The following is a 26,431-nucleotide window of genomic DNA, read 5'->3' on the forward strand; positions in this document are numbered from 1 at the left end:
TATTACGAGTCAGATCTATGAAATATATATATAAAATTACCACTCTCCAAGCAGGGAGTGGTGCCCCAATATTGGTCTAAAGGAAAAGAGATGTAAGAGCCTCCATATAATAAACTTGCGCACAAACGCTAGCCTTGAGAGTGAGCATGCCTGTACATATACCAGCGCATGGTTATTCTTTAGGTACCTGATCTCAAAACGTGACTTGATATCCTAGAGGAAAGGTTATTCAAGGGACGATGATGATGGTGGTGGTGATCTTTAGTTTGATTCCACTGGGAACGTCGACTTCGCTTGTCCCTGACTGAATGTTCAGGACAGTCATCGCTGTCTGAGCTTGAGCGTCTGCACCTCTCAGAGTAATGCTTACAGTGTTTCTCTCTGTGCCCCCTTATTTTCTCCTGTTTCCGACTCATTTCCCTATCATGGGCATGCTGTGTCTCAGTGCAGCTCGGATGGCATGGGCTTCGTTCCAGTGAATTTCTAGGATGCCTATATGGAACCTGTACTGGTTCTCTACAGCTTGATTCTTTCCATATATCTGCTGAATTGCCATTTTTAGCATTGTTAGTGTCATAAAGAACTTGCCCAAAGGACACTTTGTTGGAATTGCTTTTGTGAGAAGAATTTATGCCGCTGAGCGGTTCCTCACACTGTCTCAGGCTATGGTCTTGGTCTGAATTCCAATGTGCTCGTCTGTAATCGGATGCATTTAGCTGATTTTTACTACCACTTTGGAAGAGGTACTCCTCCTCCTCACAGTCCAAAGCTGTCAGGTATTGCGGGTGCTGAAGGCTGCTGTGTTCTTGATTAAACATGCAAACACAAAGCTAAGGTTAGTAAGTGTCACACAGTAAAAAGCTACAATTTTCAGACAGAAGCAGCTTCACTTTATAGCAAATGGACATATCGATGATGCCAAACCAACGATCTTCCAGTCGGACCTACACTTTAACTCCCAAGACCTGTCCTAAATAGCTGAAGGCTCTAAAAAGTGTGGGAGGTAAAGTTCATGGAGGGTTGCAGACTGGACATCGCTGGAACAGACAGTGAACAACAAATGCATTTTAGTGGCATGCATAATATGAGGCACAATGAGAAGCATTAATGGGTCAGTAAGATGCTACATGAAATGCAATAATGGCATGAGTTTAAACATTACTATGTCCAGTTGAATGTGTTTGGATCCACCTCTTACAGGTTGTTAACACTAAAATAAACATAATTCATATATAATAAAGAGGTAAATAGATTTGTGCTTCAGCAAAATGGAGAAGGCAATGCTCCTTTTGCTTTTTTATCAGTCCTTGCAGAACTTTTCTAATTCAGTTAATTAATGTGCCCAAACCGGTACAACTTTGGCAGTGCTATTTGTCATATTTGATCCTTACTGACTGCCATATGAGTTTGTATGTGGCAGTTTCAACAGGCAGTCCTATAATCCCATTGCATTATAGCATTACTGGCATCCTGTACTGTTACCTCCTCTGTAAGTGTTGATGGGACGTCATGGTAAATCCCATCTACCATCGTTCCTCACAATTGAATGGCTACAATGTGGAAACACATTTCTATGAGCACTGTGTTTCATATTAATTTATAATTTAGTTTTACATCTGCTAAAAGAGAAACACCTAATATTCTTTTGCCTAATCAGACCCAGGCTGACCAATTTGAGGTCATACATGGATTAAAGTGGGAAATATACAACAGAATTATTTGTTCCATTTTTTTGTCATGGATTGTACTTCTTCAGGAGCTAGGATTAACCATGTGTTGGGGTACGCTTTGGACCCAGGAGAGGCACCACAAGGGAGTCTGAAAAAACCGGCAGGACTGCCCCGAGGGACCACGCACAAACTTTTTGGCACTGAATGCGTATTACCCAAAGAGGGTAAATGTGAGTGTATTTTTACTTGATTTTAATTATATTTTAATAAAAACGGTATCACACTATCCTCGGTTCCTATTTCTAATCCGGAGTCTGGCAGGAGCGGTAATCTGGAGGAGGGGCCAGAAAGGATTTTTTCTTGATATGCATAAAGCCACAGCAGTGGTTTGTAAGTAGGCAATTTACACAGAGTGTGGAGGCACTTTACTATGGGATTGCACCTTTGCTGTATAGGAAGAACATCTCTTCTCCTTATATTCACCTGGATTTGTCTTTCTTTTGCTAATTAATAGCTGCCCAAGGAAAAGGGGAGCACATTTATAAAAAATTTTCACACACACAGGGTGATATTCCCTTTAATTGAACGTATTACGCTATGCTTGTTTCTAATTTCTGTTGCCACAGGCACTGATCTCCTTATATATATTCCCTAGGGAATACATATACATTTACATTGGCTATGGTATATTGATGCTACCAGTGGACTAATGGCAAAGTTCTTGTACCCCTCCTGCATACTATTAATACACTCTAGCTGTATTTAAGAATGGTAAGATAATGGCTAGATGTATAGTTTTTATAATACATGTTAACAAAGTCATGGGTGGAGGGGAAAGGTGATGGATCGCATACCTCCCATGGACCTGTCGTAGCTCTTCCTGCGCAGTTCCTGCTCCTCAAGTTGCTGCAAGCGTTTGGCTATTTCCTAAGGAGAAATAAATCGTAATTTAACAGAAGCAAAGCAATAATTCCATAAGAAGATGTCCTTTTGATCTCAGAGCAAACCCTCTATTCCATCACAACCTAAGACTTTATTACTCCCTTGTAAAAATCTATCATTTGCACCCTTTACAGAGTTTACCCTAGCGGCCTAAGCATTGTCACCACTGTCTGCCACACTCTGTACACAGCACTCTATACTATACTAATAAAAATACAGGCATGAGACCTGTTATCCAGAATGCTCTAACCTGGGGGTTTTCCCGGATAAAGGGTCTGTCCATATTTTAGATCTCTATACGTCACTTAATAATTATTTCAAACATTAAATGAACCCAGTAGAACTGTATAGCCTCAATAAGGATTTCTATTATCTTGGTTGTTAACAATTACAACCAACTGTTTCATTTCAGAAAAAAGGAAATGTTTTAAATTTTTTAATACTTCAATTAAAATGTGGTATATGGGAGATGACCTTCTTGTAATTTGGTGCTTTCTGGATAATGAGCTTCTGGATAAAGCATCCCATACCTGTACTTTGGTGGATAAGAAAAAAAAAATGTTAGAAAAGCTGGTACCAATAGAGTGATCCCATTCTTGAATGTCTGGGTAACACAGAACAAAGACGAATATTATTGTAGCACACTGGACTAAAGCTGGCCATACATGAAGAGATCCGCTCGTCTGGCGACATCCCCAAACGAGCAGATCTTTCACTGATATGCCCACCAATGGCAGGGCTATATTGGGGTAATCCGAATATTCGGCCCTAGGGCCGAACGATCGGATTGCATCGAGGAGCAATGGGCTCAGACGCGTCGGTCGGCTGAAAAATTAAACCTTCCCGATCTATATCGTGGCCAGATAACAATCAGGAAGACCCGTCGGAAGTCCCCAAACAAGGGCAGATAAATTGCAGTATTGGTCTAAAGGACAGTTATCTACAGCTTTATCTGCCCGTGTATGGCCACCATAAGAAAGAGTAGCATATAGTAGTTTGTGTGCATTTTCGGGCCAAAAGCCACCCCTTGTATGCAATGACCGGTGGAGGTGGAAGGTCAAATCGGCGGTTTTCCCGTCGGCAAATCATGTTCTCCTTTCATAAGTGAAAGGCAGTGAGACAACTTGCATTTGGTTGTCATTGTCTAGTGATTTTTGAATCATTAAGCTTTTAGGTCAGCAGCTCTCCAGTTGGTAATTTCAGCAATTTTTGCTGAAATTTACCCAAACAGCCAGGCAGTGGTTTGAATGACAGGCTGGAGAGCATCTGAATAGGAAGATAAGTAACACCAACAATTGAACTGTAGCCTCACAGAGCAATAGGTTTTTGGCTGCTAGGGTCAGTGACCCCCATTTGAAAGCTAATCATTTAAAAGTTATAAAAACTGAAGACCAACAGAAAAGTTGCTAGGAACTGGCCATTCTATAACGTATTTAAATGTGAACTACCCCTTTAAAGGCTACTAACCTTGATATATTTTCTTGTTTTCTTTTCTAAATAAAGTACAAAGCAAATTAGGGAAGTGATATTCTGACTGAGCCAGAAAACATTTAAGCCATACACTTTGCATGCAGTGTGACGTAAATCTACATTTACATAAAAGGATCTGAGCTTCCATTTACAAAGTATAATCATGAGGGGGTCAGGACTATGCTTGTGATGTCAGTAGACTAAGTGTCAAAATATTAACATGTCAGCAATAGGTCACAGTGAAAAATGCTCACTATTAAAGTGAGGGGTGTGAAGCACTGGATGATAAATCTTGTACAATATACGTGATAAACAAGTCAACAAGTGGCAAAGACTCAATGATCAGCTCCAGGAAGATCAAAGAAGGTCTAAAGTTACCCGTGATACTGTTACAATTAGAAGATACCTATATCAAGCGATCAGCAAGAAGCCCCCGCAAAGTCCCATTGTTTAAAAAAAGTTACATCCTGAAGAGCTTACAATTTGTCAAAGAACACATTGAGCGGTCTAAAGTGAAATGGATTTGTGGACTGATGAAAGTAGGTTGCCACCAGTTTGGTTTTGATCAAACAATAATCTGGCCAATAAATGAATTATCCAATGCCTATGGTGCAATATAAACGCTCAGTTGTGTCAATCTTGATTAATGTGGCCGGAGCACTAATCCCTAGATACTGGAGAACAGGGCAGACTCCTTCGATTAAGGAATGGGCTCGTCAGATTCAAGAAATATACCAGTTTGAGAGACTTAAAATCCCTAGAGATAACCGAACACAAGAAGACAAATTCAGACAAAAAAGGACTCATTGGCTTATTTTTACAGATTCAACAGAATATGCAGCCCTTGTGGCTTAAGGCAGGTCACTACTCAGATATAAGTTAACCTTACCCTATTCTGTCTTGGTCTAGTTCAAGTTATGTGGCCTGACTGAATCCAGACCCCTGGACTATTTACAACCCTCCCTAATTACTTTTATTATCTCTACAAGTTATCTCTGTCTATCTGTAACTTTCTAATGTATTGCCCATAAACCCTTTTTCAATGATCTATATAATAACAATATATATGATGTGCCTTTCCAGCCTTTCATTTGTATTTTGCCTGAAGAAGGGGCCTGTGTGCTCCGAAAGCTTGAAATTGTTACTTATTCAGTTAGCCAATAAAAGGTATGACCAAACTTTTCATTTTCTGCATAAGTTAACACCTCATTCTTGAGTGGAGCTTATATAAATATTACTCTCCTGTATACCCAGCGGCCCTCCTCTTCCAGCCAAGTAACTATCTGTATATGCACTTTCTTTTTCTTTAGTAATGTATATGGAAATACATAATGTCAAGAAGATGCTATAGCTGCTTTTTTTTCTTTTTCATTCTTTTTCTTTTTATTGAGTTTGTTGATATTCTATTTTTGTATACTTATCATGCATGGAAAACGTGTAGCAATGGTGCAGTACTGGATGGTGTATAGTGTGGTTGAAAGATTTAATAGAAAAATCCATTGTATATGTGTATATACTAAAAATGGTTTATGCTGATGTGCAAAATGAAAAATAAAGAATTTATTAAAAAAAATGAATTATCAGGTGAGGTTTATTTCTTATTACAGAAACAAAAAGAAAAGCAAATCAATCAAAAATAAGTAACTGCTTTTCTAAATCATTGCTGTATTTCAGAGCTTTCTGGATAACTGATGTCTGTATAATACATCCCATACCTGTAATAAAAGGATTGGGCTTACTCATCCGGCAGAATATAGATAAGAGATAGGGTAGCTACCAGTGTGATTTTGAACTGGACATCAAATCTTTCCGTCTAGTTTACAACATTGAGAAAATTAGATGGAAATCCAGCCAATTGTGTCTTAAGGCCCCCATACAAGGTTCAATAAAAGCTGCCAACAGACCGAGTCGGCAGCTTATTGGCCCATGTGTGGGGTCATCTAACGGGCATCCCTGATCGATATCTGGCCGATCCCATCGGATCACGGCCGCATCTTTTCATTGATGCGGTGCCGCGATCCGACTGCCCGTATGGCCTCCATTCTGATCCGATTGTTGGGGCCTAGGGTCCACAATCGGATCAGCCCGATATCGCCCACTTCAATGTGGCCATATCGGGGAGATAATATTGCCAAACAAACGGCTCTCCCTGTGTATGGCCACCTTAAGTGATGTGATTACCCCGCCCTGGTGTCATTACTCCACCTACTGCATTGCGCCGGCCTCTAATGTCATCACATAATGTGCATAAGACCCTTTTAGCACTGAAATATTTCTCTAGTGTTCTGAGAGTCAGCTATTGTTGAAATAGTAAATCAGGTACAGGGACCTGGGGTTTTCTAGAAAACGGATCTTTGGATCTCCATACCTAAAAATCATTTAAATATTAAACTCAATAGGCTGGTTTTGCCTCCAATAAGGATTAATTATATCTTAAGTTTGGATCAAGTACAAAGTACTGTTTTATTATTACAGAGAAAAAGGAAATCATTTTTAAAAATATGAATTATCTGGAAATGGATAAATGGAGTCTTAGGGAGACAGCTTTTCCATAATTCAGAGCTCTCAGGATAACAGGTTTCTGGATAATGGATCCCACACCTGTACTATGATCACATAGACCCCCTTCCACCATGCCATGGTTAGTGCGCATAATAAACTGAATCTATTATCTATTAAACACTGCCTGAAAAAAAAGTCTAATGGGGAAATTGCAGATGCAGCTTCGTACCAGGGTAGGTTCTCTCTTTTAACGTTTACTTTTTTAATATCACATAGTCCCCTTCTTTCGGATTATTGCCATCCCTGCCTTAACCACTAATTTTCTTTATTATGCCTGCTTCTCCTTGGAATTCTTTGGACTTGCATGCTCATAAATCTTACCTTCCCCCATCATTCAGTTTTTTCTTAAAGAGACAGTACATTTAACCTGTGATTATAAGTGATATTATTTTTTTTTATTATTATGTCTATTTATTATTAATTTATTATTTGACATGTGCAAGGTTAATTTCAATGACAAAAGAAAAACACCAATAACGCAACTAAGCAAAAGTGAAGTGAATGCAAAACCAATACATTGACCACCAGGGACAGGCACAGCTACTAAAAACCAATAGAATATTATTAACCACATGGCAGCTGACCACACGTAAACTTTTCTTTAAGGCAATGAATGAGATAAATAGCATTTACAGGAAAGATTGGTCCTTTTTATAAACAAAGCAGAAGAGAGTAGGTACAAATGGGAGAGTGACTAAACTATATAGTGATGGGTGAATTTGGGGCATTTCGCTTCGACGAAAAATTTGCGAATTTCCAGCGAAATATTTGCAAATACAGCTTGCAAGTCACAGTAAGTACGTGTTTGGGGAGATAAAAAACGGACGACAGCGTCCATTTTTTTTGACGCCGGTAAATTTTCATGGCCCCAGGCATCAATTATGTCAGAAGTATTCATACTTGGTTTAAAGGTCAAGCAAAAGTCCCAGTATGTTTCCCCTAGTACAAACATAACATAGCAGTATGCACAAAATGTCTCTGTCTTAAATATATTGATAATGGGTTGAGTGCAGAGGACTCTTGTATTTGTCTATAACATAGCAAAGGGTTGTTCTTCTGCTCCTTAGGTACAGGTATGGATTCGGTTACCCGGAAACCTGTTATACAGAAAGCTCTGAATTACGGAAAGGCCGTCTCCCATAGAGTCCATTTTGTCTAAATAATCTACAGTTTTAAAAATAATTTCCTTATTCTCTGTAATATCGAAACAGTACCTTGCACTTGATCCAAACTAGGCTATAAATAATGCTCATCGGAAGCAATGCCAGCCTATTGGGTTTATTTAGGGGCAGATTTATCAAGACGTGAATTTAGATCTCACCACAATAAAACTCACTCATTTTCTATTCATTCCTAAGGGATTTTTAACAGCATATTTATCAAATGGTAAACTCCATTGATAAATACGATTCTAAAAATCGCATAGGAATGAATAGAACTTGAGTTTTTCTATGGTGAGATAAATCTGCCCGTTAATGTTTACATGATTTTCTAGTAGGGTTAAAGGGGTGGTTCACCTTCAAACAACTAGTTGGTTTCAGATAGATCACCAGAAATAATGACTTTTTCCAATGACTTTATATTTTCTATGTGTGACTGTTTTTATAATATTGAAGTGTCAAGTGTCTTTTTTCACCTTCTGAAGCAGCCCTGGGAGGGGGGGTCGCCGACCCTGTAAACTGTTCTAAATGCATACATTTAGTTGATACATTTCTTATTTTTGTCCCTGCTGAATGGAATTTCTGGGTTTCATTACAGGCAGCTGTTAGATCTGATACAATAGTTGCTAATACTCCAGAGATGCTGCTGAGAAATGTATCAACTAAATGTTGCTTTTTATAACTTGTGTGTGGGGGGGGGTTACCTTTTTTAGCGCTGATGTCTGTGTGGTCTTTTAACTGAAGTGGAGTGGGCGGGATCTGGGGTGGGGTTTGGGGCCGGGATGGGCAGGGGCCCCGAAAGTTGTTGTATGGGGCCTCGTGATTTCTAACGGCGGCCCTGCCTGTACTACAGTCCAATGTTACTAAAGGTACTGCTCCTGCGCCATATACAGGGTGTTTCCTTACAGTATCCAGTTGATGAGCCTGTTCGACAAACCGACAGAAATTATATGAGTAGTGATACACAGTGTTAATGTTGACTGTGTTGCACTCTTTTGGGGATTGTGGGCAGGTGCCTGACCAAATTACTCCACCTCATCTAAGATACCTTTTAAGTTTCTCTTCCTTCTTTAGGCCATCACTTATTTATATACACCTTGCTGTCCTGAAGCCTTTAGTAATTTCAGAGAGCAGAAGGGTGGGCATGGGAATATAAATAATGACAGTGAGCTGGGTCATGGTGGTTTGGGTTGGAAGAATGTGGGTTAGGGTTGGGGTCAACACTACAGAGTATGACCATTGTTGCAATGCTCTGCTCATTTGGGCCAACAGCCTGACTGATCAGAACAGGAGAAAGTGAGGAAGATCTGTACTCCTCTTCCAACATAGCCCATTGGAAGATGAAATATATAAAAAGCCTGTCAATTGACAAGTGCACACATATATTGGTCGGGATTGTATGCACCAAAAATTGTACAAAACACAGTGGATATGTAGAGCAATCTACTAGGCTTGTCTTCAGCCAGTGAAGTCATTCTCATGCCCCAATCAGTAGCCATGCACTAGCTTGGGCACCATACTGCGCACATGATAGACAGCAGCTGAACCTGGGAAAGGGATCAGCAGCCCTTGAGTATGGGCCAATATCATTATGGAACCATGCAAACTGCCATATACTTAACATATATCACAGATGAAATCATAAACATAATCAAAGCTGTTATTGCTATAAAGGACACTCTACAGTGTGGGCATTAAACATTAATAGTTACCTATAGGTCATGTTACTTGTTATTTGCTGAAAGGTCTGCTTTTGTAACTAAGTGTTTCTTGAAGTTCCTAAACCCGACTGTCCCTTCTCATCCCGTCAGAGTTTCTAATGCATAAATATGGCAGCCCCTGGTAGTGGAACATGGGGGATCAAATGGGTAATAGTTGTATAGTAAAATTATAAATAACATGCAAAAACATAAGAGATGTTATGATTGATGTAACAAAAGGATTCATTTCTGTTGTCGGTAATTCTTTAACATTTTAAAACATTGCATTAATCTCATGTTGCACTCCGTCCTTTGAAATAAAAATATAATGAAAAAACAAAGATTCCGTTTAGGATTTGTTATTTAGGAACCCAAGAGACTAGATCCTTCATAGAAGCGCTTGCTTTGTAGTTTTAATTCCATTTCAAGGAAACCAGCTGGATTAGAGGAAATTAGATCAAAGGATTATATCCATGCTGTTTGCTTATTTAACCAATAAACACATTTCCAGAATTTCAAGAAGACAGGCCATTGGTTTGTCCCAGGAAATACACTGGAATTTCCAAATGAGTATTTGAAAAGCACCCTGCAAAGCAAAACAGCTCACAGCCCAACGACATGCTCAGACGTACACTAATTAAGAGCAATAAGATTTTCTTTTAGGTTTGAATACTTGTAATTTCTGATTGCAGTGTATAATTCACATTTACGGGCACATCTCTAACTCCCACTGATACACAGGGTGAGACAACCAGCACTGTTTAATTTGTACTCCTTATTTCCTGTCTTTTTATTGTACGTCAGATTAAAAAGGTCTTCCGCCCCCAAGGGAAATTCAGAATGACCTTTATGTTTTTGCGAGGGTGCAAGTGTGACTGGGCGCAGTGTAAGTCAGAATGATAAGAGACTAGCGAGCATGAGGCTAAAATGAAAGGCGTGTGCTGTATAGGAAGAGCTGGAAATCCCCTCTGGGTCTGAGTGTTATTATAAAGCAGCGAACAATGTCACACGTCATCTGAAAGAGAAGCAACTGTTAGTAAGGGCAAGTCAGCGTGGTGTACGGTGGATGTGATACTTCCCACAATAAGCAGACCCCCACGAATTTTGCATTTTAGCCCAAATTAGAATGATTTCTCATTTTGCTCTTTGCCCTGGATGAAGAACATGTGCTGTGCGCTACCACAGCAAGAATGATTAAACACGTCTACATCAAGTCAAGGATATTACTTGCCCTTTAATTGTTCCAAATGTCAGGCCTAACAGATAAGTCAAACATTTTCATTAATTTGTGTGGTCTCTTGTTAGTGCTAGGGCTGTATACAGGTCCAGTGCTCCCATAAGCTCAGCCTGCCTCGCCTTCTCACATAGATTGGTAAATAAACAGGCAGCTTGTCTATGCACCAATCACAGGAGAGGCAAATAGGTATGACCTATAGGTAAGTTTAAGGGGCCCATTTACTTAGTTCGAGTGAAGGAATAGAAGAAAAAAAAATTCAAATTTCGAATGTTTTTTCTGGCTACTTTGACCTTCGAATCGAACTAAAAATCGTTCGACTATTCGATAGTCGAAGTACTGTCTCTTTAAGAAAAAACTTCGACCCTCTAGTTCGCCACCTAAAAGCTACCGAAGTCAATGTTAGCCTATGGGGAAGGTCCCCATAGGCTTAGCAATCTTTTTTTGGTCGAAGAAAAGTCGTTCGATCGATGGATTGAAATAATTTGAATCGAACGATTCGAAGGATTTAATCAGTCAATCTAACGATTTTTCGTTAGATCGAACGAATAGCGGTAAATCCTTCGACTTCGATATTCGAAGTCGAAGGATTTACCGATATTCATTCGAATTAACGAAAAATCATTCGATTGAACGATTAAACCCTTTGAATCGTTCGATTCGACCATAAGTAAATTTGCCCCTTAAAGGGCATGTAAAGTCTAAAATAGAATAAGGCTAGAAATGCTGTATTTTGTATACTAAATATAAACATGAACTTACTGCACCACAGGTCTAATCAAACAAATAATTTATGCTTTCAAAGTTGGCTACAGGGGGTCACCATCTTGTAACTTTGTTAAACATCTTTGCAAGACTAAGACTGTGCACATGCTCAGTGTGGTCTGGGCTGCTTAGGGATTGTCATAAACAAAGCTGCTTGAATTCTGCATGGCTGGGAAGTAAGGCGGGGGCTCCCCCTGCTGTTCATAAGTATGATTGTTTCCCTGCTCAGCAGTTAGGACCATCTGACAATTCCTATCCACAGCAGTAAATGAAGGGAGAGTTTCACTGCATGCAGTCAGGTTTCTTATAAAAACAGTATACATTTTTTTAATTAAAGTATATTGGAGATAGGTTTCTTTTTCATTAAAGAAAGTAAAAATGGGATTTTAGTTTTTTGCCTTTACATGCCCATGTCATATTTTAAAAAGTAGTTTTTTAGCATCATAATCCCTTTAAGCTGCTGCCCTAGGCACAGGGTCCATGGAGGACTATATAGTTGTTGCAGGTAGAGTTGCCTTTTTCACATTTTTTTTGTGTGAAAATGTGCAGGGGAACAGGCTGGTGATGGGGGTGGGTAATGTGGGAGGAGGGGTGGATGACGTCAGGGGCGGGACAGATGATGTGCCGATCAGCGATTGGCTGATAGCCATGTCATTCACTTCAATTTTCTGTCTGGATTTCCTAATTTGGACCCGGACATCCCTTCCAAAAACTGAGCTGTCTGGGTCAAATCCGGACAGGTGGCAACCCTAGTTACAGGGTAGGGGAAAAGATATACGGATTAAAAATAGATCTGGCTTATGAAAAAAAATGTTAATGTGCACCTGCTTGTCCAACATCCCATTCTATAACCAAGGGTAATACTATGAACTTGGTCATGTCTTTGTTGTTAACACAGTCTTCACCTTCTACTTCTATGGCCAGGCTTCATAATTGGTGCACGGATGTTGGGGATCACATTAGAATTTCAATTCACCCCACAGGTGTGCCTCGATGCTTGTATCAAATCTACTTTGTCACCAGGGCACTCGAGACGTAAAAAATATTTATTTGCTTGCGCAACTGTACAAAGTTCCTCTCTCAAAAGCACAACACAGGTTTGTAAGGCACATAACTGTCGACCACCAGCCATATACATAGGATGCACATTTGCACTCGATTCAAATCTGTTTATTATGATAAACTCTGTGATTGCATGGGAAACCAAAATAACTCCACCATATACAGTATGTGCCCCCAAGTACCACCTGTTCACTTTGAGGCTTTTGACAAGAGACACAAATGCTTCGTTTATATATAGTAAACTGATTTTTTGGCTCAACGCTATAACCCCTTTACAAATTAGAGCAATATTTTTTAAGCAACACTGATAACATTTGGGAACATGGGCTTTGTTTACATCATAAATTCAAAACATGTGAAATGCATACTGTTTTCACTGAGTTATAAATTATATTGAACCGAGTTATTAGTTTACTATTTATTGAGATATTACTGAATCTGTAACCATCATATTTAATGTATGACAGCTTTCACCCAGACAACACAAGACGTTCCATCATCTACAGCCAGGCTTTATGATATAATCGTATATGCTCTGACACCACTGAAAGGAATCACCACCTCAAAACACTCAAAGCAGACTTCATTAAAGGAACAGTTCAGTGTAAAAATAAACACTGGGTAAATAGATAGGCTGTGCAAAATAAAACATGTTTCCAATATTGATAGTTAGGCAAAAATGTAGTGTATAAAGGCTGGAGTGACTGGATGTCTAACATAATAGCCAGAACACAACTTCCTGCTTTTCAGCTCTCTAACTCTGAGTTAGTCAACGACTTGAAGGGGGGCCACATGGGACATAAGCAAACAGTTATGACCCATGTGCCCTCCCCTTTAGCCACTGATTGGTTACTGCCTGGTTACCAATCAGTGGAAACCAAGAGAGCTGAAAAGCAGGAAGTAGTGTTCTGGCTATTATGTTAGACATCCAGTCACTCCCGCCTTTATACATTACATTTTTGGCTAACTAACTATATTAAAAACATTTTTTATTTTGCACAGCCTATTTACCCAGATTTTATATTTTCATACTGAACAATTCCTTTAATAGGGGCTACAACCACATGGATTGTAGATAAATACATTCATAGAGCCACCAGGATTTCCAGGAGTCACCTTCTACAGTATAAAGAAAAACCTGAAATAAATCGGGTGGCCATACCTCCCAACATTTTGGAAATAGAAAGAGGCAAAAATATTTTGACCACGTCTGTTTTTCTGGTCACACCCCCTAATTACCATGTTCATTATACACAATTTGGCAGGTTATGAAAGTCTGAACACATTTCTGTAGTTTTTATGTGTTATTACAGTTTTGCTAATTAAGGTGAATTGCCCTTTAAGCTGCAAGTCCCAGTTTCCCCAAGAGACATTCTTGTCTTAAATTGTTACAATTGCTTCTTTGCTTATCATAACTTGTTACAAAAGTATCTAAGTCCACCTGGCACATATTCTGGGCTCTCTGCCAAAAGCCAATTTAGTTAGAAACGTTGTATCTTTTTATGGCTGTTCAGTGCAGGAGATCAAAGAGAAAGTCGGGACATTTCAGTAACTATCCAGGACTGCGGGCTGAGCTGTCAAAATCGGGACTGTCCTGCGAAATATTTTACATTTCAAAACAGAAAAAGAAAGTAAAGTATGGAAATACAAGTTAATGAAAACTTTCAACTCTCTGAAGAAGAGATGCATATTCCTTTCATCTTTATACCACCTTTTTGTTATCTTTTTGCTCTATAAATGTATGAAATAAGCTTTCCTACCGACAAGAATTAGACTGACATGACAGAAAATACCACAAGAGGGCAGCAAATGAGCAGTTTGGAGTTCAGGCCTTCCCAAACAAATATACAGAAAGTACCATGACAGGATTTCTCAGACTATTTAAGCATTTGTCAGCATACGGATGTTTGTGTTAAAGAGAAAATATATCCTTTAGAAGGTGCAACTTTATACATATACATCATTACGTAAAATGAAAAAAGATAAGGCACTAAGCAAAATAAAAATCTATTAGGATACTGGCAAAGCATGAGTGACTTGGGCATGTCTTTAGAGAGGCACCTGTATTCAGGCCTGGTCTTTGGAGGAAGGCAAAGTGGGAATTACACACAACTTCTTGCTTCTCAATGGCCCAAATAGAACTCAATGGGGACCAGTCACCCCAAAGAAATATTCAGAATTATATTTTATCACATCAGTCAAGCAAAATGAACTTTAATTACACTATATAAATTATATTAATCTTCTTTTGCTTCAGTCTGGGAATTCATAATTATAACAAGCAGGCAGGAGCCATTTTGTGGACACTGTTATTAAGACAAGACTCGCATCATCTCAGAATCTTGTTTGTGCACCAGAATGGGGGACCTAATGTCCATCCCCATGCCCTGGCTATACAATTAAACCGTGAAGAGAATTAGAAATTGGATTTCATGTTTAATTAGAAAATGACTTTTATTATACAGGTGACAGGTCCACTTTAATGTCTAAAAATATTACCTTTATTTTAATAATGACTGAGACTTGACTGCATCATGCATTAAGTCCAGACTTTGTGGTCTCAGTTTTCCAAGGGCCCATCTCTCCTGAGCACTCAATTTCATATATCCCAACTAATCTATGCACCTCCCTTTCCCCAATGGCATCCATTACATAGAAACCAAATATCTAGAAAGCTCTGAAATCCAGAACTGCCATTTCCATCTAAATCGACAATTTTATTTTGCCTGATTTACTTTTTTCCATTAGACGGCAGCTAGTACTTTGACTTGGCTAAGTTAACATAATTGTAAAACTAATTTGTAGATTTGGTATCTCACACTTGGCCAGACAAAACACAACTCCCTGTAGAACATGTGTTAGATGGGGATCTTTCTCTCAGGTGGCCCATTCCTCTACTGGTGGGCAAAGGGTTAACCACACTGATTTACACACAGAGAACTTGATCTACCGATACTGAGCACCAAGGGTCCCTTCAATAAAATGAAAGCTCTTTATTGACTTGTATAGATGGTACAATCAACAATCACTTCGCAGATACCTCAGATAATGACTTTTGTGACGTATGTGTCATGAATGATGTTAATTTAATGGTGTTACACAGGTATAGCAGTTGCAACAGCAGTGGTAGAACTCACGGATCAGTGAACTTGTCTGCAGTGCTAACGGGTGCTCACAGTGGTCCCTTACTCCTGGAAGCTTCTATTCTTGAGCCTAACTGCTGGAGTCCCTATCTTCTGGCCTTTTTGTTGGAGCTTCAGGCTGATCAGCTAGCTACCCTAATCCTGTATCTCACTCCTACAGCAAGCTACAACAGATCTTTTCTAACACTGTCTTCTCCTACTGATGTCTACCATCAACCCAGGCTCTTTTGTCACCAGTCACCGCCATCAATCACCAGTAAGTGGGGGTCCACAGAAAGGGGCCAATCCCAAGGTAAATTCCCTTTTGGTAGACTAGGGAAACCGACACCCCTGACCAACTACTGAACTTCCAGGGAAATACTTTGACATGACAGAGAAACAACCCCCCCTCTCTACCCTACATTATCCTTGTTGATGGCAGAGCAATTCAAATTTTTTCATGTTTAAATGGATTCTATCAGCCTGAAGTCGCTGTCTAATGCTGAGAAAAGCTGAACCCCCTCCCCCCTTTCTTGAGAAATCCATGTCTAAAGCATTTTGGATAACATAATCACCAGCTAAGGGCCTTATATATCTATCTATTTTGTTCAGTTTTGAACCCCACCAAACGGCCCACGCTTGCACACAATAATAACCTATGGGCTGTAGCTTTCTTTCAAACTTGTGGTTTACAGCTACATTGGCCCACATGCCTGCAGTTCATAAATTATTTGATTTATACAAAATCCAAATGTTGGGATCTGAACAGTCTGAACTCGAAAGGACGTGTAAATTTTAGTAATAAGTAATAAAGTAATACATTTTAATTTTAACTTCATCGGTTGGCTCCAGGTGTGCGTGTTCGTTTTTTCTGGTTGCATCCTCACCTCAAGCTACCGGTTTGGGTCATGCCACCTGCCACCATTGGTGAGTGTGAAATAAGCGGATTTCACCTTCATTCATTATATTGTGCAAATTGTGTTCCGAAGGCGGTGGATCTTGGGTTTACACATCCAGGTCATCCTCCCCATCGGGTGAGCTGCAGTTTAACTTTATTTACTGCATCTTGCTTAATGCTCGGAATGTTTATGTCTCCGTGCTAAAATTTCAATTGATTAGCCTACACTTTCTTAGGGATTGGAGCTGGTTATGTATTTAGTTGTTAATATTAAGTCTGAACTAGCTCACACTCACAGTACACTTTGTGGAGCCCCCAAAACAAAGGTAACATAAGTGACCCCACCCACAAACCACACTAATATTCAGATTGTCCAATTACAGTCCCCCCCACAAGCTCATATAGCCAGCCAACCACAAATACACCTGCTAACTCCGCCCGTTCTAGTCTGATAACAGGCATACTTGCTGTTTTTTCTCTCCCACCTGCATGGCCAGGTAAAGTTAATAATTGCTACTTCCCTACTCTTTAATTGGCTTGGCCATCCACCCAACCTCCTGGCTAGATAATATGCCCGTCCACTACCTAAACGCTACCTGCTCAGTAAAATTCCAGGGTGAATCTTTCCACCTCCCTGCTCATATGATACCTGCCTAGTGTAAATAATGACTTGCAAAAGAGTTTTCTTGTCTTCATCAGTCGCAGAGAGAGAGAGGGGGGGGGGGAAATAACCAGAACCTGTGAAACTTAAGGTGCCCATACATGGAGAGATCCGCTCGTTTGTCGATGTCGCCAAACGAGCGGATCTCCCTCCGATATGCCCACCTTGAGGTGGGCAATATCGGGCTGATCCGATCGTGGGCCCTAGGGCCCAACGATCGGATCCTAGCGAACGCAAATGGGCGGTCGGATCGCGGGACCGCATCAACGAACAGATGCGGCCGCGATCCGACGGAATTTTTAATCCCATCCGATCGAGATCTGGCCAACTTTCGGCCAGATCTCGATCGGGCAAGCCCGTCGGGGGCCCCCATACACGGGCCAATAAGCTGCCGACTCGGTCTGTCGGCAGCTTTTATCGGCCCGTGTATGGCCACCTTAACAGCCAAAAATACAGGGACAACAAAGTGAAGAGAGCAGATACCCAAGCTATATAGGCATGTAAAGGCATGGGACATAGCATTTGAAAAGCATCCTTAGCTTTGCAATGCCCACCTTCCATCATCCAGCACCTTCCAACATCTACATTAGTTACGCACATAATATTATATGGCCCTGCCAAGCATCTCATAAGAACCAACAGCAGTGTTACTGTATCCAGGAACCACATGCAAAAATAAGAATGCAAAAATAAGAAAAAAAAAATAGTACAGTATTTTTCAAGAGAGCTTTTCCCAATAGTGACTCAAGTTCTGGTTAACCATTGTGGTCATGTTTCATGTCTGCTGGTGCGGCAAACTCTACACAGGGAGTTTCTATGGTTTTAACCAAAGGTCATTTTCACAACTTCCCGATGAAAAACAAAGGAGCAAAAAGTGTATAAAATAACTGGATGAAGTCAAATTATTTTATATACTTCTAGTTCCCTGCTGCAGTGGTAGAGCCGCAAGGGATTGGGGTAATTGCAGCCGGGCTCAGCAGCATGGTTAGCACATAATCAGTGAGTGTCTTAGATGAAAAGACTGCCAGGAAAAAGCATTACAGGAATGTAGCAAGCAAGCTATGTTACAAAGATGAATGGGTTCCACTCACTAATGCCAACAGCGACTCTTATAATTGACAGCATTAAAAGGCATGTACACTATACCCCAAAGTAAAATGTTGTCTAATGAAAGTCATTATAATCTAAGCAACTTTCCAATATGCATTGATTAAAAATGTAAATGGTTTAAAAGTTATTTGCAAATGTTATTGCTACTAAAAGCATTATTATTTATTTAGTCTCTGCACTGTTGGTTCATTCCCTTGAAACAATGTAGCCGAAGTCAGTCTCACATGCTTATTTACAGGTGCTGGCTTTTGCTACATAGTCAGAACAAGCAGGGAAAAAGCAGAAAGGGACAGATAAAAAAATTATAGCTTTATTTATAAATAACTTTAAGGGTAAGGTCACACTGGGAGATTCGGGGAGATTTCGGCTCTTCTTCTGGACAACGATCTCCTTGAATTGCTTTCCCTAGCTTTGCCGTCGGCTATAATGAAAAATCGCCAGCACAATGGCTGCGCTTCGATTTCCGAAGTCACCCAAAGTTGCCTCACGAGGAAACTTCGGGCGACTTCGGAAAACGAATCGCCGTGAATGCCATCCCGCTGGCGATTTCTCATTATAGCCGGCGGGAAGGCAAGGGAAAGCAATTCGGAGATTGTCTCCCCAAATCTCCCAATGTGACATACCCTTAAACCATTGACAATGTGTAATGAATCATTATTAGTATTAAAATAAATTGCTTATAATTACATTTCTTTCTTTAGGTTATTTTCTGGTTTGCATCCCCTTTTAAATAGGCCTTATTCTGACAACTAGAATAATTTTATATGGGCGGATTTAGATGAATAACAAGGAATAAAAATGGTGGGCAGAAGACCAATAATTTCTGCACTGGTACCTTTCTCCTGCACAGAGTTTATTGGTATTTTTATTATTACTAATTAATTAATACCAAATAAATTTCAACATATTTAATTTAATCTAGTTACACTGAAGGACAAATACAACCTGCCCACACCTTTACCGCTTTTCTAACAATCCACACCCCATCTGGGTCCACAATATGGGACTGTCCCAACGATAAGGAACCAATTGGGGTGGGGGGATGGAATATATATATTATATACTTTTTTTTTTTTTGCTTGTTCTCCCAGGGGTCCCTTGTGGTGTACCAATATGCAGTACACATATGGGACCTGTTATGCAGAATGCTCAGGACCTGGTGTTTTTTAGATGACAGATTATGGCAGAATTTGGATCACCATATCTCAAGTCTACTAGAAAATCATTTAAACATTAAAAAAAACCAAATTGCTCCCAATAAGGATTAATTATATCTTAGTTTGGATCAATTACACGGTACTATTTTATAATTACATTAAAAAAGGAAATCATTTTTAAAAATGTGGATTATTTGAATAAAATGGAGTCTATGGGAGATGGCCTTTCCGTAATTCAGAGTGTTCTGGATAATTGGTTTCCCGGACAACCAATCCCATACCTGTATAGTTAACTCAAGCAATGACTGAGACTATTCCTGCCCATGTTGGCAAAACACCTAAAATCGATCGTCCCATGTGTCACTGGTGCAGTTTTATGTTGAGAAGTTATTTGGACAGTTTTAATTATAGTATTTAAAGCTTGCAAACATTTGCTTTCAAAAACAAATATTTCCTGTGAATCACAGTCAGACAAGTCACAATTTGGTTTCAGTTGCCCGCATACAGAGGACACCGAAACAATTACAGGAAGGGAACAAATAATAAGCAGTGAATCTTTCGGTTTCACTGCACAGTTAGACTTCGACATTGGGGGAAAGACAGAGGAAATCTGGGACCTGGCTGGATATTTGTGATCGCAGTGTATATTGCAACATACTCTATTTGTAGCTTTTATCTTATATATAGCTTCCCTTAAAGGGATACTGTTGTCAGAGTAAAGGGATACTGTTGCCGCCCCCTAAAATCCTGCTGCCCTAGGCCCGGGCCTTTCCACAAATCTGGGCCTGGTTGAAGGTGTAGGCCAACTGAACTTGGAGTACTTCTAGCTATGATCCACTGGCTGTTCACTGGACTTTGCTGTGAGAATAAAGTTAATATTGACCCATTTCAAACTTTCATGACCAGATTTTAGCTTACGTGTTGTTCTAGCTACCTGTTTGTTTGACCACTATATGACTCCCACCAACCAAAGCAACGAAACCTCCCCTGACCTCACTTAATTCTTTGGGGGTCATTTATAAACACTGGGCACATTTGCTCCTGGGCAGTAACCCTGTCAACCAATCAGATGTTTGCTTTTATGGTTCTACCTGCAGCTGAATGATAAATGCTGATTGCTGATTGGTTGCTATGGGCTACTGCCCAGGTGCAAATTTGCCCAGTGTTTATAAATGTTTATGCCTGATCTCTTGCCTGAACATTCAGTATAGAGTTAATGAATAGTAACAGCTATTCCGTTATCCGGAAACCCATTATCCAGAAAGCTCCGAATTACGGAAAGGTCATCTTCGATAGAATCCATTTTATCCAAATTATTCACATTTTTAAAAATGATTTCCTTTTTCTCTGTAATAATAAAACAGTAGCTTGTACTTGATCCAAACTAAGATATAATTAATACTTACTGGAAGCAAAACCAGCCTATTGGGTTTATTTAATGTTTACATGATTTTCTAATAGACTTAAGGTATGAAGATCCAAATTTGTTCTCATAAATTTTAGCCACCAACACCACCCTGGCCAACATACACATGTTCATGTGTAACTTTACTTTAGAGGAAATGGATTAATTTATAGCCACATGATGCCCACAAGTAACTAAAGCCTGGTAACAAGCGAATAGTTTCCGCTAACTTCATTCTTGTAAGAGCTTCACATTTTCTATGAAGTGCTGCATGGCCAAGGTGATTTGGAGTCATTCTGAGAAAAAGCAGTTTGCTGCACCCCTGTCTCTGCACGCCTTAGTAACTCATGTTCTCCGAATGCCCAAACTGTGCAGGAAACAATCAATAATGGCAGTTTGTTACCGACTAGATCCTCATTTGTAACTCGCACCTCAGTGCAGTCTTAAAAGGATCCATTGGAAACAAGTAGGGATGCAGCGAATCCAGGATCCGGTTTCGGGATTCGGCCAGGATTCAGCAGGATTCGGATTCGGCTGAATCCTTCTGCCAGGCCAAACCGAATCAGAAGTGGGGAGGGAAATTGCATGACTTTTTGTCACAAAACAAGGAAGTAAAAAATGTTTCCCCCTTCCCACCCCTAATTTGCATATGCAAATTAGGATTCAGATTCGGTATTCACCCAAATCTTTCGCGAAGGATTCGGTGCATCCCTAGAAACAAGTTAAATTTTCTGGTTCTGCTTTCTCCTGCTATTTGCCGCTTAGTCCCATCAGTTGCTCAGAGTTACATTTAAAAAGAAAAAAAAGAGGAAAAATAGCCCCAATTTTAATATGAGCTAATTCAGTTGGATGTATGTAAAGAGGCGCATGTATACAATCTGAACCTCCAAAATGGAATGAAAAGAGAAAAATCAACTAGAAAACACTGAATCAGAATTTAATATGTAAGCTACTGTCATCCCAGCAAATAAAGGGTTCTCTATTTTACCTTTCCCAAGAGGAAAAAACTGAACGCAGTTTGTTAGGAGAGTGTAGTACAAGCCCCAGCCAAAGTAGCAGTGGAAACTTCAGGATGGCCTCTGATTTTTCCATATACATAACCTATTCCATAAAGTAACACCTGCATTCTGCCAAAAATATTCCCCCTCACTAGAACTCCCAGAAAATGGTTTCATCTGAAAATAAAAAATGTGGTCTAGTATTAAGAACAACGTTTACCGGAATGCTGACCAAGTACACTACTGTAAACCCTGGAAAATTCCCAGCATACCTCCAAGCTTCTGAAGCAACCTCTTCTAATGAGGTGAGGGCTGTAGCACAAAAGCCTCTATGTTATGTGTAGCAGTGCTGTGATTTGGTGATGTGTGGGTTAGTTTCCCTTTACAGATCCTACTATGCACAGTTTTGTTTTATACCTGTCAAGCAGCACTTTTATCTTCCTGTATGGTTTGTCGATTAGGTGATACCTTTTGTCAGCAAACAATATAAAATGTAAGAATTTCCGTGCCAATGCAGTGCCTGTTAATACAAACAACTGAGTGGGCAGGGGTGAGTGGTTTGGCACAGTTCAATGTGGCTTTAGATTTAGGTATGGCATGCTGAAATGCCTGCATTTTATAACCATTTGTAACATTTATATTTATAACTATGTTAGCCAATAAAAAGTATCATTCTACATTGTCCTGCGAATTATCAGGGGATAAAACTATGCGACTATGCGCGGAAATAAGGAATCAATGGGGAGGGAGGACAGTACCATACAATATATCCCTCATGGCGTGCCAATATGCAGTAAAACAAAATCAAATTAATCTACTGTAAATGCCAGAGGTATGCAGGCATCAGTCAGTCCAGCTTTCCCTGTAGACCGATCTACTGCTCTTGCTCCAGAAGCTTATTGTCCCCAAATCCAAAGCAACCAGTTTGGTTCTATTTGCAAAAAACAACGGTTACAATTTAGAGTCTTCAAACAAAACACAACAATCATCTCATTCTTAAATTTTAGAGGCTTGCAGGTGGAATAAAATCAGCTTAGGGTTGCTTCACAGAGGCATAGAACTACATATTTAGGAGCATTTGTGAGATTTATAAAAGTGTAAAGCCAGAGCTCATCACAGCACATTCATCAAATAACTCACCCACTGATAAATATGACTCTAAAATCCAATAGGAATGAATAGAAAGTGGTGACATTATACAGTGGTGAGCTCTAGTTTCATATTTTAATAAATCTACCCCACAACCAGAAACAGCTGTTTGAACTGCTAGAGTTTTGCCAGGAGAAGCTCCCCATGAGGACAAACTAAGGTCCAATTCAGGATCCCACAGGCATTAAGTTAGGAGGAGTGGTTAGGGTGGCCAAGAACACAGGAATGTGGCTGTGCCTAACCAAAGGTCCTTTCTCATTACGATGTCACACAGCCAGGGTTTCATATCCCCAATAAGAGAAGATACCTAGTACAGAAATCACCTCTGCCCCCTCCAAAAAAGATTATAGCTTGTTTAAGTTGCCTAAAAGCAATGGTTTTATATAGAGTTTTCATAACAAAACCAGTGCAATGCCCAGGAGTCTGTGTTCATGTCTTGGTTTATACTAATGACACAAGTAGGCCATAAGACACCTGTCCTGATCTTATGTAAATTAGCTCCGTCCCAACAAAACGGTCTATGATAAACCAAAAAACCTGACAAAAAAGTTAGTTATAAGAGTCACTGTCTGAAAGCTATGCTTGCTGTTTACCATGACACAGGAGTCTTTGAAGGAAAAAAACCAAGAAAAATTGCTATAAACATCGTAATTTTGCCCGTAGGAGAGTTAAAAAGTTAAAAATAAAATACACTGGAGGATAAAAGGAAACAGAAACGGATATCAAGAAGAAGAAGAAAAACAGAAATTGAAATGAAACTGTGATCTCAAGAGCGGAGGGTCCTCAAAACTAAGTGCAATATGTATGAATATGTGAAGTTTAGTTGTAAATCTGTTATGTTCATTGATGTAAAGGAGTCTGGTTATGATTAAGAGTAGTTATGCATAAGCAGATTTTGTTTGATGTACATATGCAGGTGTGGTTGTAAGTGTGTGGTTAAGTATTCTGGAATGAGCGCAGTTTGTGTATGTCTTTATATTTTTGAGTGTGAGTATGGGTAAGTGTGACTGTATATATCTGTTAAAGTGTACATGTACAGAAATGCAATGACAAGTAATAAAATAAAGCATAAAATTGTGGGTAAATGACTACAATTGTTAGGAAAATGGTGAAATGCCCTTACCTTGTTGCTCTTTTTTTTTCCCTAAGAGCTAGGCGGTCAGGCTATTCACTATTCGTTATGTTTGCATGCTCCTTGGTGTGTGTACACTGGTAAGCTGATTCACTTGCATACTCATGAGCACCAAGGCTACACGTGCATTTTATCCCTGTGTGTTTCAATATTGGTGTTCATGCAAAATTGAAGGTTTATCCTTAGAGCCTGACAATACCTACTATTTCCTAAAGCCTTCTGTTGTGGCCTGTTACTGCTGATTGTCGCCTGTCACAACACTAGCTTGTTTAGCTGCATGAGAACCTTCACTGCCTGTCACAACCTGCATCTGCCTGACCTTGCTCCAGTCTAAACCCTTGGCATGGTGTTCTGTAAAGGTCCCCATAGACGCAAAGATCTTTCTTTGGTGAACGAACAAATTTGGGCGAAATCCGACCAATCCATCAAATTATCGTGAAGTTAGTGGGAATCGAACGATCGTACAGCTTACGATTTTTCGTCCGACATCTGTCAGAAAATTGATGCCCAGGTTTTATCAGTCCCAGTGCAATCTATCTATGTTTGCAGGGCCAAGCAGTCAGCTGCCCTCAGTTTTCCTGGCAATATCGCCTAAAATGGTATTTTTAGTTGATGAAAAAATCATACATTTAAACAATCGTTTCAAGATTATCTTGGTCTCACGATAACGAAAAGATCTTTTATAGATCTTTACATCTATGACCAGCTTATGACTGACAAGCCTCTCTCCACTGTTTGGTCTGTCTGTTTCACATGTGTAATTCACCTCATCTGTCACACAAAACATGTCCTGTATGAGTTCCAGGCATACCACAGATGACAAAACAATACAAGGTATGTTAGTAAAGTATGTGAGCATTGAGAAAGGAAACAATTGCATAGAGCCATTTGCCATGTTCCCAAACTCAGAGCATCGAACACAACATCTGTTTTCTGCTCACTAGAATGAGCAAGCGCAATAGCACTGGTATTGTCAATAGGTAGGTTTGGGACCTGGGGTTTTCCAGAGAACAAATTTTTCTGTAATTTGGATCTTTGCACCTTAAGTCTACTAGAAAATCATGTAAAAATTAAATAAACCCAATAGGCTGGGTTTGCTTCCAATAAGGATTAATTATATCTTAGTTTGAAATAAGTACAAGCTACTGTTTCTTCTTACAGAGAAAAGGGTAATTTGGATTGGGTTATTTGGATAAAAGCCTTTCCGTAATTTGGAGCTTTCTAGATAATTGGTTTCCGGATAACGGATCCCAATACCTATATTTTTATCATGTATACACACATTCAAAAAGTCCATGTTATGAATGCAGTATATGTGTATCAAGTGTATATAAGGCCCTTTTCATTTTTGTTAATATTGCTGAGCCTGTAAGATTAAGTATTTTATATATTTTATGATTTGTATAATGTTTTAGAATATTGACCCACATCTCATCAATATAGCAGTTAAACTATTTTGTGCAGATTGCTGGTTGGATCAGTTTATCAGATTTGCATCAATCAGTTCAAATTCAATATGGCAGCACAATGTAAAGCCTAGATTTGAATTTGGAGTGAGCTGGTACACAGTAATGTAGTTATGGAGGCTTCAACAAGACTTCTAACTTAGAAGTTCAAGTTCATTTAGCTTGAACCAATGGTCCTTTCTCTGTGCCCCCGGCACTAAACCTTTAATATCATGTCACGTTACTAAAAATATTACAATCTCTGCAAGGAGAGTTCTGACACTAGGCCATCAGCACAAAAACATAATTTAATCACACAGGTTTGCTTACCTTGTCTTTCTCTTCTCTCTGCAAGCACTCCTGGGCTTTTTTTTGGAGCTCTTCTTGGATGGCACGAGCATATTCTGAGTCTAGTTCCTCACTGAGAATAAATACAATTTAATACAAGATAAACAGATAATTAAAACAAATAGTTCAAGAGCATATTAAATACGAATCAATCCATACTTAATTGGATTGACACAAAACCTTAAAAAAAATGTAGTTCTGGAGAGATACAAGTCCCCTGTCCTTGACTTAACTTGATGCTCCTGTTAAACCAAAGCTCAAATTTCTCCAGTAGCTCTCATGTAAACAACTATAAACATTCTCTTTTTAAACATTAGCAGAGAGAAGGTCTAAAAAAGTTAGCAAGGGTCAAGAATCTTTAGCATCCAAGGCTTGCAATCTGTGCCCCCATAGTCCCATCACACAACTACAGTAAGTCAGCAGCTTTTTAGCCTCCGTATG

General features: G+C 39.5%; 1 protein-coding gene across 3 annotated transcripts in view; it reads right to left on the reverse strand.

Annotated features, from left to right (window-relative positions):
• Positions 1 to 26,431, reverse strand: part of XB5818699.S (provisional ortholog of coiled-coil domain containing 50 S homeolog) — a 74,022-nt gene that overhangs the window by 12,556 nt on the left and 35,035 nt on the right. For all 3 annotated transcript variants that reach the window (XM_018226932.2, NM_001092756.1, XM_041570496.1), the window contains 3 exon segments: positions 25,973 to 26,063; positions 2,525 to 2,597; positions 188 to 805 (listed from right to left, as the gene is read on the reverse strand). In XM_018226932.2, coding sequence (XP_018082421.1) covers positions 188 to 805; positions 2,525 to 2,597; positions 25,973 to 26,063 — 782 coding nt within the window.

Source organism: Xenopus laevis, chromosome 7S, assembly GCF_017654675.1.
Source record: "Xenopus laevis strain J_2021 chromosome 7S, Xenopus_laevis_v10.1, whole genome shotgun sequence".
Classification (NCBI taxonomy): domain Eukaryota; kingdom Metazoa; phylum Chordata; class Amphibia; order Anura; family Pipidae; genus Xenopus; species Xenopus laevis.